At 45.7% G+C, this 12,807-nt stretch overlaps 1 protein-coding gene across 1 annotated transcript in view; it reads left to right on the top strand.

The window, feature by feature from the left end:
* LOC138261028 (metalloproteinase inhibitor 1-like) overlaps nucleotides 1-12,229 on the top strand; it is a 76,492-nt gene extending 64,263 nt beyond the window's left edge. Inside the window, exon 5 of the mRNA XM_069209643.1 lies at nucleotides 12,009-12,229. Coding sequence (XP_069065744.1) covers nucleotides 12,009-12,116 — 108 coding nt within the window. The 3' untranslated portion in view covers nucleotides 12,117-12,229. The remainder of the gene's footprint in view (nucleotides 1-12,008) is intronic.
* The last annotated feature ends 578 nt before the right edge of the window (nucleotides 12,230-12,807 follow it).

Raw genomic sequence — 12,807 nt, 5'->3', positions numbered from 1 at the left:
GCAGAACTAATGAATTAATTCAATACAGTGAGCAAATAGGAAGAGCCTTGGAATGCAACAAAAAGGCTTCCTCCTGTGAATTCTTCAAGAACACTATGGGCCTGATTACGACCTTGGTGGAGGGGATTACTCCATCACAAACGTATATCCTGCCTGCCGTATTGCAAGTTCTATTATATCCAATGGAACTTGTAAGACGGTGGATGGGATATCCATCACTTTTGTGATGGAAGAATCCCCTCCGCCAGGGTCGTAATCAGGCCCTATGTCGTAAAAATAAATAGTGCACATTTTACTGCATGTAGTCTCAGACAGAGAAATATAAACAGAGAATGAACATCGTGATGCATCATCCATTTAAACAAGATGGCATTGAGGCCTAACTGAGGCCTAGTTCCAGTCTAAGCTAGAAAAAAACATTAAAATATATCATAATTAGTTTGTTTAAATCACAATAGCTCTATGCCGCAGCAGGTGTGATTTAAAATGCAGAACAACTGCCACTAATGCACATTTTAGTCAAAAAACAAAAGGCTAGTTTGAAATGTTACTCATTGCCCTAAATTAAGCCTGTCCACTTTGTGCCTTAGCTACCAAGAGGTTGAGCTCAGATTAATTTAGTGTCTTTAATTGTTCACTCTGACAAGAGTTGTGATTCCTGCTTGAGAGGGGCAGTGGCCCGTCCAAAAACTATTTTAATTTCTCACACATGGCATTTTATGATTTGCATTGATCAGCAGGTCTGGACTTCAGATGAACCCCTTTGAAGAAGACTGAAGGCATCAGAACATGGTCCTAATTGGAATCCTTGCTCATCTGGTTTTACAAAGTTGAAGCGTAATTAACGCTTATATAATCTGCTGACACGGGATAGTAACAAAATCTTGATGCCCAAGGGCTAGTGTGCATGTTCCAGAAGTGCAGCATAGCAGGAATGAGTCATGTGCAAAACCATTGTTTTAAGCTCAGCAGTAAAGGCACAGGGACAGTACACACCATGCCTGAACAGCATGATGCAATGTGAACAGACCTGGAAAAGAACATGAAGAATGGCAGGACCAGGCATCATGTTTTACTTTTCATTTTCAGTTCATGTGGCAAGAAAAGTCCGGTTATGAATTTACAACGCTAATACGCTAATTACTTTAACTCGATCAAACGCGAAACCCATTGCATTGTAAATGCTTATTTAAGGATGTTAACATTGGGTTATTGGACTTTGCCTTCCAGTTTTATTTGCATTTGTGTCTGTACTGGCCCATTTTCCTTCTTGCTCATCTCACCAACATTAGCCCTGCTTAATTTATTTCCCTTACTTAAAAAAGTAAGCTCAAATATTTAACTAATAAACAATCACGCTTAACAACGAAGGCGTCAAAATATACTTTTAATGCAAAAATGTAGGCTCTACTATGCTGCCTCAAATCTTGCTTTATTTTACCAGCAGCCACAGAAAACAAAGCACATTTAGCATCCTCCACAGCAGGAACAGAGGGGACAAGTAACCCATCAGCCTGAGCGCTGGTCCTTAAAAGACGGTGCATAGCTGCTCAGTAGCCCACAAGTAAGGTAATAGCTGGGGAAGGCGTTATTGCTTATTTAGTGATTGCTTCTGGGTACCTGCTACATGCATTGAAGAAGGTGGTGGTGGGGGGGGGGTCCTGCCAGATGCGCTGATATCCGTGGAGGTTGGGTGGCGTGGGGCATGTTGCTGCCTAGAAGGGCACTGTGCCGCTTGGGCTCTCTTCCTTCGGCGCTTGTGAAGGTTGCTACTTTTTACAGGGCATCCTGCTCCAGTAATCCTTTCTGCCTCGGGCGTCCCTCCAGGCGGCTACAGAAAGTCTTGCTCAATTTGTTCCTTTTGTGTTTTTGTTTGTTGTGTCTTGGTGCGGGCAACAGCATATGACTGTGATTGAAGACGAAGTGTGTTTGTGACCTCGTAAACACTGACATTGATTTTTTGTTTCTCTGAATGCAGCGTTTCTTTGGCTCTGCCTCTTAATTTTTTTCAGCGTGTCAGCGAATTGTAAGCGCTGAATTATTCAATTAAACATGAACACTAATACTGATTTAAGAGAAAACGATCGTAGACTTGATATGCAGGAAGGAGAGTTTGTTAAACGGAATCTATATATTTCCTTTATAATCCTATATTTCAACCTCTATATCAATCTGTTAATAGAGCTATTTCTTCCTCATTTCAATCTGTTACACCAGGTATTGGCTCCTGAGTGGTGAAAGCAATTTCCAAAAATATTACCTTGCATAATAGTGGTAGGTGGCAATTCTAATGCCTGTTACTGCGAGGCTTTAGGCGAGTTTTTAGGTCTGGCGTTATAGATATGTATGAGGTTCCGGTCAGCCCTCTTCATCCGTTTGTATGTTGTTGTGTCATTCACTATTTAGTTCCTCCTACCACGTCCTATAGGCGCAAGGAGTTGCCCCCTTCGGCCACTGGCTTTCTTCACAGTGAGTGATGGCATTTAGCCTGTGAATTTATGGATATCCGCCTACCAAGTAGTGCACTTCATCTTACTTCTGTTGTGAATTTCATTTTCAGTTATATCAGCTGCGGGTGGGGTTGGGAATGTGCCCGTCCCCTCAGTCCTCAACAGCAGTGTTGTCCAACCTTTTTATCGCCGCGGACCGGTAAATGTTTGATAATTTTTCCGTGGCCCGCTTGTCCCATTGTGTGACAAGCGGGCCAAGGAAAAATGATCAAACATTTACCGCCTGCCACAGTGGGGAGGCCCGGTGCCGATTGATCCACGGACCGGCACCGGTCCGCAGCCCGGGGGTTGGGGAACACTGCTCAACAGCACCTGGAGGTGGTGTACTTCAAGCACGGATTTATAGACAGGCACTGGTTTCTCACTTCTGTGTCTGTCCCCAGTGTTGCCATCTTGCCCCTATTTTACTAAAACCCAGTGCTTAATTTGAGTTGATGAGTGCCGGCGGGGGCCAGCAGCACTTCTTTTAAGGGGACGGCACTTATGTTTTCCTCATCAGATATTTGTCAAGTGCAAGAAAGGGAGAACACAAATCGGAAAGACGAGAAGTCGAAAGAAGGAAAAATCTTCGCAAAGGAAGAAAGCAAGGGCCATATGTACGAACACTTTTTCCCATAGACACAGAATGGGGAACAACCTTTGCTACATCTGGCCCCAAGAAACTGCAAGACTGAGATAAAGGGATATGAAGTGTCTGGTTGCAGATTAAAGAAGCCTGAGGTGGATATAGGACTACTAACTTTGGTATTTGGTGGGCCAACATGTGTTTTTTCACCAGCTGCAGGCTTCTGAGCAGAGCTTCGGGCCCCAGTACTCCTACTCTAACAAATTAAGCACTGCTGGAACCAGGGCTAAATTTAATTTCAAGCGGGATCCCTACAACTCATTGCCGAGGATGTTTTTGTTTGCCTTTTCTTGGCTTTCCTGAGTTCCTTTGGAAGTTCCTACCTTTCTCTATCTATCGTCCAATTGTGCTGAACCATATCTTTCAAGCATGTAGCAAACCAGCAACAGCTTAGATTGAGGCACACTGCTGCTGGCCCCAGCTGATTAATAGTCACTTTTTAGTTGCTGCTCTCAGGCTTCTGCAATAAAAAAAAAAAAAAAAATCAGTCTCTCGAGATGATACCTCTAAACAGTCAGACAGAAGTTGTGAGCCAGTAACTTTATTGTGACGTCAGTCTCGGGCAAGGCAATCAGTTTGTACGACTCTAAGGTAAACAAGTGTGGACCCTAGCTCGTGTTTTGTGCATATTGTGGCCTTATTGTCAGGGCTGCCGACTTTGAGATTAGGGAACCAGGCTGGAGTCCTCGTGTAAGCTCAACAGCCTGTGAATCTTGGCACATCAATTGATCTCCTGCTGCTCAAAAATGATTGTGACTTTGAATAGTGTAACTGGTGCTCATGTAGAGTGCTCCAATACCCCTGGGTCGAGTCCCCAATATATTAAACTTGAAAAAAAACAGAAATATGGGACACTCCAAACAAGGCGTGTGCAGCAACACACTAGTAAGCGTCTTAATATTAAACGTGCATGGAGTCATTGCCCAATGTGTCCAACTGTGGCTTGCAAATGTATGTCATTTTTATATGAAGCCTGTTTCATCTTGCATCTTGCTAAATATCTGTATACTCCCCAATTATGGGCCTCATAATGATGGCGACAGCCCAACCACCTTCGGTCTGGCAGTTGGACCGCCGTATTACAATTTTTGGCAGTCATACCAACAAAAGACTGCCAGCGGTCCACCGGCTCCGCCAGGCAGCACAGACCGCCATGGTTATGGGTAAGCACAAACAGGCTGGTAGAGCCTGTGTTTCTGCTGGACCCATTATGACCGCCAATGTGACTGTGGCAGTCCAACCACTATGTACAGGTTGGCAGAAATGGGCAGAATAAAGGGAGACACTCTCCTGCAGGAAGCCTCACACGTCCGGTACCGCAATGGAGCCATTCGCAAACGTCATGCCACTGCTGATGATTATTGGAAGCCAACAAAATCAAGGCCACCGTGGGTGCCAACAACCGTGAGCACACACACACACACACCTATCTGTATCATTAACCTCAAAACACAGCTTGTAGTGCCTGCATGCATATCATGTGGGGCATGCCTCGGGCAGCACGTACACGTCTCAACCCATACACACTCACAAACATACATTAACACAGACATGCACACAGTCACAAAACACCCCCTTTGGGCAGCACACTCACACTGCACTGCAACACTACACAAATACACATGGCCACATGGCCACACAGCTCAGCCACTGTGACAGTGAAGGTCACACAACATTGTCACAAACATCAACACCAACACACCTACAGCACATATACAATTACAACTCACACACTCACATTCCACACTGGCTGAGGATTGTTCTCACATATAACACAGACATTTGTAGCAATGTGGCATGGGACACAAACAACACCACCATTAATACCCTGCAAAGGACAACACATCATACACACAGCACAATATCATGCACAAAGCAAAAAGATCAGCAGAATGACCCCGGCACACAGAATGGTATAATCACAGTTCAAATTAAGGACAAGTGTCCCTGGTATTCAGGTTCCGGACGTGGGTAATAAATCTGAAGAATCCTCAGTTGGTGATGCAAGTGTCTTTATTTGTAGGCCCAATTTGCCACAGATTTACGTAGTCATCCAAGAACAGCCATTTCAAAAAGACACAAAAGACAAACAATAACATGCCAACTATACCTGCATAATTAGGATGGGGCCACCTGGGACACCCAGGGATGGAGATTGCACTGGGACGTGTGTCACTCTAAGCAGGACCCTCAAACAACATGTGTACAGGAAATGGCCCTACATGGGTCTCTGGTACAAACAATACTAAACCGAAATGTAATGCACATATGCACAATGGGGAAGGGAAAGTCATCAAAGCATGTACAACTCCTACTGCATGGGACATACCTCTACAGGAACTAGCTGCAAGGGACACACACCTAAATGGATACAGGCACAGGCAAATGCAGACACACCTAGCACAATTTTACACACCCCATGACTACACAAGCTAAACTCAAGATGACACACATCACATTAATACATAAGCTATATTGGGGGGCAACGCTAATAACATACATGCCCACATTGGTCCACACAAAAAGAAATACGTACCATATCAAACAGTAAACAATTCCATTACACCACCATTTTATTTACACACACATACATATATACACAACATATACTATTCTCTTAGGGGACACCAGCACTGCCCACAAACTCACATACTGCAACAACAGCACATGGAGCAGCAAACAGGCTCAAACACACACAACTGCAGGCACACAATCAAAGTCACTCAGGAACAACATAAAGCTAGAAAAGGAATTACAGGACAAAGGTGTACCCTAAAAAGGACTGTTTGGGTTTATTATAATGACATTTTAGGAAGTCCAATCGGTCCATCGCAGGCACATCACTGTGCTAAGACTTGACATCTTAACTGCTGGGACCTCCACAGGAAGGGACATCATGGGGGCAGGCAGGCACCTCAGGGATTATATGGGGTGGGGGGATTGGATTTATGAGGGGGGGTTGGGTTTAGGTTTAGGAGGGGTGGGCTTCTTCTTCGGGGGGAGCTATGGCTACTTGCAGGGTGGGCAGGGGAGGCATTGGAGGTGGAATGCATGGCCTGGGAGCTGGGTGGGGTCCTTTTGGGTCTGGAAAGGGTGTGGGGAGTAACAGGGAAAAGGTGAAGTTCACAGAAAAACTGTTTTTTGGATACACCGGGTCGATCATCAGATGGGGGTCAGGATTTGGAGGTAGAAGGAGCTGTTGCAGGCTGTGTTGGTATGGATGTCGTGGGTGAGTGCTTTTGGGAGGTATGCTTGTGTGTGGTGAGTGTCTGTTGGGTGGGTGTGTTGGTGTTTGTGTGTCTTGGGGGATGGGAGATAGAGGTGCTTGGGGATGTGTGTGTTTCTGTTGGGGTGGTGAGTGCGAGTTGGCTGGATGTGGTGTATGATTGTGTGTAGTTGTGGTGTCTGCAGGTGTGGTTCATGTAGTGGATGTCTGCAGGTCTGCTGGGGTGGTGTCAGCGGGTTTGATGGGAGTACTGGATGTGTCTGTGACTGTTGGTGTTGTGCCTGTGGCAAGCTTGATGTTGTATCTGTGATGCTGGAGGTGGTGGGAGACTCCAGGGAAGCAGTGAGTGGTGTTGTGTCTGTAGGTGGCTATTGTTTATGTGTGCAAGTGTGTTTTGTGGTGCTTGTGTTTGTGTGAGCTACTCTTGGGCGTTGGGGTGGATGTCTGCAGATCTGTCTGTTTGCCTTGGGTAGGTAATGGGAGGGGGATTTGGATTGGGAAAAGGGAGGTGGAGGGGTACGGAAGCTGGGGAGGTGACTGGCTGCCATCAGTGAGGAGGCCAGATCCTGAAAAGATCTCTGTAGGCCAGTCATTGCACAATGAATGCCTTCCAGGAATGTATTTGTCAGGTCTAGCTGACTTTCCAATCCCTGGATGGCATTCACAATGGCTGACCCACAGAGATACTTCTCAGGAGGTCCATAGCTTCCTCAGGGGCTTGGGCAGAGGTGCCTGAGGTAAAGGAGATATCCAACCTCTTAGGTTAGCGGGCACGGCCAACTGGGTGGGGAGCAACAGGGATGACAGTGATAGAACAGGGGGTGGTGGACAAAAATGGTAGAGGGGGATGCCCAATGGGTCCGCCACCACTAGGGAGTGGACACTGGAGGAGGAATCTGATGAGGATGAAGATGTTCCAGTCTCCTCCATGGCACTACCCTCACCCTCCAGACCACTGGGTCCCTCTTTGTCAGTGGTGTCTTCACCTGTGGTCCGGTGGCCAGATGCTTCCCCACTTGGCTCACCCTGTCTCTCCCGCTGGCTGGTGCTGATGCTGCAAGGACAAGGAGGAATAGGGTCATCACATGTCCATGATAACACTTGAACCACAACTCTGATCCACAAACATTACTATTATGTCACGTAGGCCCCAGAAATAACTTGCACCTAATTGGCACATACATGTTCCATAACATATACATGCATGCCATCTGGACTTACAAAAGTTGCCCACTGGAAAATCAGGATCTCAGACAATAGCATGGCTGAAGCCTTGGAACCACAATAACCATAGTAGAACTAGGTGACCTCTTCATCCTCAAAGCTGTCCCACATGCTTCAGACCTCAGTTGACTAATGACAAACTATATCATCTCATTGCAAAGTCCTTCCCACACATCCCACACAAGGTCATGAACACAGCTATTTGGCACACACATGATGAACTATCAATGAGAAATGATGCCCTGAAATCCTGCTCTGTTGCCTACAAAAAGATCTATATCCTGGATTAGGTGACATGAAAATACCCATGTCACAATGGAAACATATGAACTATGTACAGTTCACCAAGGGATATGCATCACATGTAGCACTGAAAGGAACACTGCGGACGTCAGGTTCAATATGTCAAGGAGAGATGTCCCCAGAATACACAAAACAATAAATCAGCAAAACCCAGGATAGTCTCCACTAATGTCTGACACCCAGTATAAAGACATACTCTTAGTGTTTCTGTAGAAACCATCTGTCCTTTGCATGTTGGAGAGAAACACAGGACTTTTAAGGACTAATAGAAGGCCGTCATCCTGTTGGCCAATGAGAAGCAACATCACTATCCACATCTTGGGCATGGCAACCCTAGTGTCTGTCAGTGGATGAATGCCTGCACCCAAACACCATGTCAACATCACTGCAAGTCACTCCATCATACATGCCAACAGTCAGGGCACAATCCTTAACCAATACACATGCAGTGCAGTTTTCAAAATGATTCAGCATCAAGGACATAGATGAACACAAAGTGGTTCCACACTCTGGGCTTACCTGTCATGTCCCTCATTGCTAATGCAGTTCTCAATCCCAAACAACATGCTTTGATGCATGATGATATCTGTCAGACAATATACTATGGTGACACACTCCTATCTGTGGCACAACATGAATTGTACCCCCATTGTTAATGTACAATTCCACATACTGTTTGCCACAAATGATAGGAAATACAGATATCATCCCATCAACATAGGTAAAACATGCATGAAACTGCAGCTTACTAGTGTTTCTTAAATAAAAAGGGGTACTTACTGACATGTAGGCACAAGGAATGTTGGCAACGGTGATGACATATCAGTCATGTCAATAGACATTCCTCACTTACCAAGGGAAAGTAGTTTGCTACATCTGCAAACATTTAGCCATGGAAGCCATATCACATGTATGAGGGACACCTACACATCACAGACTACAGTGAGGCACCAGCACCCATCATACACTGAAGAAAACTAGCTTCTGGGTGGCAGATGTCTACATACACATCTACCCAGTCACATAGCAGAGTACACTGATCCATAATCTACTTACCTTTGGCCTGTAACATTTATGGGCAGCGATCTGTTGGACATATATTACACCCACTACAACAACAAACAGTACATGAATGATCACTGTACACAACCATTTGTGCTCCCTGCAGAGCAAGTGGTTTGAGGATTCCCCCAGTTTTGCCAAAGGGCAAGGCACACCACTTTGATATACATGCCATGTCAACAGAAACAATCTCCCACCTACTGTGTGTACCTCACTCAATCACCTGGCAATGGGATAGGCAGGAATTTGCTGTGTACTCATCCCCTTGTGTATGCTATGCTGCCCTCAAACGCCCATCAAGCTGGGCCACCACCAGAATGCAGGCTATTAGCGAGTCATGGTCCGATAAGCACCCAGCCCACATCGAGAGGGCATCTCAGCTGGGCCTTTGCGATCTTCCGGGCCCAGTGTGTCAGGTCCTAACACCTCTTGCAACAGGGAGCGCTCTGCTGGCTGTGGACCTACGTTGAGAGGACAGCCTCAGCTGGACCTCCGTAATCTTCCATACCCAGTATCTCAGGTCTTAACACCTTTTGCAACAGGGGGCACTCACCCGGCTGTAGACCTCCAGGGTTCGCACTTTCTTGGTGATGGTTCACCATATCCCTTTCTTCTGAAGGGCGTTGACCTTCATGGATGAAATAGACAAGACAATAAATTATTTTCACACGTATCATCCAAAATGGCCGATTCACATACGTCTCAGCACACCAAGCTAAGAACATTCTGTTTTGCCCATACTGCCCACGTGTGACACATAATAGCATTTGAGGTCAGGCACATGACTAAAAGCAGTTCCCAATCTGCAGACCAACCATCCACCCTGGACAGGCCCTGCACTAACTAGGTAGCTCAACTGACATCTTGTAGGACATGATTTAGCAACCTGACCGAAATCTGAGAAACTAAGACACATCATACCTCTGTGCTTTCTGAAAGGTAGACTCATCAAATGCATCAAAACACTCACACCCTGTGAGAATGATACTCTGCACACAGTCCCTACAGGCTACTGCCAGAGTGCAAATGCTAATATTACCCATGGGTAACAATGAGGGAACTGGCATGGTGAGTACAGAAAGACATCTGCAAATACAAATGCAGACTTGTACCACTTCAGGGGGTGGGGTTCTGTGTGTCTTGTCATCAACACAGAACACACTTTTGGACATATGTGTCAATATTACATAGCTTGCATTCAGAACATGGACATGAGTTGTCCATTTAATGCAATGTGAGTAGGCACCTGAGTCACATATCATGTTTTCCAAGAAAACAATACACTGTTTGCACCTTCGAAATGTCAGAGATGCAATGAGCCTGTACAGGAGATATGTGACCTGTATGAAGCTGACAAGAGAGCTATGAGATTAAGGGACTGGCCAGGGGTCAGAGACACACATTGACAATGATGCCAAATACACATTAGTCACAGATCTTTAACTCTCCCTTAAAAGCAATTACGTTGGTATCAGAGGAAAGAGCCTCAATAAGCTGCATATAAGCACAGAGGCAAGATTTGGCCTCATAGCAGGATCAGCTGGGATACAGGGAGTGAGCACAGTACCACAGCTGCATACTAAAAGTGATTCTACACCAGCCTAGACTTAGACTCATACTGTGACATACATTTGGCAGGCCCTGGTTTCTGCAGGCTAAACAGACAGAACATGCATGAAACTCCATTTCCATCACTTCCATGCAAGACAGTAAATCATGTAGCTGGCAGCAATTTGGCATGTGGTGTGTGTGTGTGTGCCGAGCTAAAGGGCAGAGTGAGCCAGGATCCGGCTTCCAATCAGCAGTTTAGCAAGGGCAGATGTGGTTTGAAATATCTGTGGCAACATACACATGCCTCACTTTATACAGAACTGACACATACAACAGGGCATACACAACTCATGTTATCATGCAAATACATGTTGTCTCACATTGACAACATCCACAAGGTAAGAGATGTCTGGGGATGGCAGTAATGTCACCTCACCTAGTTATGTGCATCCAACACAAGTTGGATCAGAGAACACTCAAAACACACACAGCCACAATGTTTTAGAACACAACATCTAGCACTGAACACAAATAGCTGCACACTGACTCTCCCATTGATGCAGATTGACAGCACCTACAGGGCCTTGAGTTTACATATTGGCACACATGGGCAAACTCTAGCCTGTGTGGAGGCAATATATGGTGAAGTACAGAGAAAATATGTGTACATGAGGTACTTACCTGTTTCTCTGGTGCACCGTAGAGCTGCCCATACAGACACCAGCATCTCCAACTCCCCTGATGAGTACACTGGGGCCCTACCACCTATTGGACGTGACATGATTGCTCACAGAGGCAGTAAAACAGCAGCTCAGGTAGTGGAGGTCTTGCTGGCAGCAGTGTCAGGAGCCAAGTGAGGGATTTTTCAGAAGATGGCAATCACATCCGCCATGTACGTGGCCGTCACCTCCGGTGGACACAGATATTGGCCTGCAACCGCCACTGGCAACAACGTTAGCCTATGGCTGTGTCCCCTGCGGTTGAAACCTCCATGATGACTTCTGCCGGCGGTCTTGAGCGGCCCCTAATGTCCAGTACAGTAGGTCAGGCATCCGCCATGTAAGAGGCCTGAAATGCATTATATGGCTCTGAAAAATGCTTCACACCTCCGAAAATGTTGTTTTTTGCTGCAAAAAGTGCATGTCTTGTCCTGTCATATAGGTCCAACTACTCAAACACCATTGTAGGACATTGCTAGGCACATATGGCAATTTGCATTGGGGCACCACCCCCCTGACAAAGGTCATCTTAAATATTGGGACATCAAGTACAGTCCGAGTGGCATTTATAATGCACAAATTGGTGATTATCAGATACATGATGTGTACACATGTGTGAAAAAACAAGGGTGTGACATGCGACTTCTATGTGGTTATAGTTGTGATTTGTATTGTGTATCATGTCCACACCTTAATACATATCTTGTTGCATTTTAACATTGACATGCATCCTGTATATTGCAAGGCACACATTGAATAAGGCAATACTCATTTATTTTTATAACTAGGTACCCAGGGAGGGGGAGGATCAAACACGCTCCTGTCTATCCTCCACTGCCAGAGCTTCAGACCATGGAAGAACGTCACATCATCAAGATCTAGCATATGAATCGTAAACAATTGTGGATGTGTGTCATCAGTTGGAGCCAGATCTAATGCCTGCCATTCGTCATCCAAATAACATATCACCCATTGCAAAAGTTATGGCACTTTTGCACTTCCTGCCCACAGGGTCCTTTCAAAATACAGTGACCCTATCTGCTGGGATGTCCCAGCCTATGTTCAGTCTCGTCTTGAAGGATGTACTCTCAGCAACGTTGAAGCACCTGGACAGCTATATCCAGTTTCCTCAACGTGAGGATTTTGCCCATGTGAAGGGTGACTTTTATGGTTTGGCACACATCCCTCATGTGGTGGGAACCACTGATGGCACACATGTTGCCTTGGTCCCCCCGCATGGCAATGAACAAGTGTACTACAACAGCGAGGGCTTCCATTCCTTCAATGTCCAAGTTGTTTGAGGGATCTCTACATTTCACGTCTGTGCCTGTTTTCCGAGTTCAGTTCATGATGCCTTCATTATGCGGAACTGTGCAATACCCCAGCCGATGTCACGACTGTACCCAGAGAGGGCCTGGTTGGTTGGTAAGTCACATATGTCCTGTTTGTGTCTGTACTATGTCTGCTGCAACAACTCAGATGAGAGGGACTCATAGTTGCACATAAGTCCCAATTCATAACAGGGGACTCTGCATTACCAAAACCGTCCATGGTTGTTGACGCTGGTGAAGAATCCAACTATGCAAG

This window comes from Pleurodeles waltl, chromosome 10 (genome assembly GCF_031143425.1).
Source record: "Pleurodeles waltl isolate 20211129_DDA chromosome 10, aPleWal1.hap1.20221129, whole genome shotgun sequence".
In the NCBI taxonomy this organism is placed as follows: domain Eukaryota; kingdom Metazoa; phylum Chordata; class Amphibia; order Caudata; family Salamandridae; genus Pleurodeles; species Pleurodeles waltl.
This window is presented reverse-complemented; position numbering and strand designations above follow the sequence as displayed.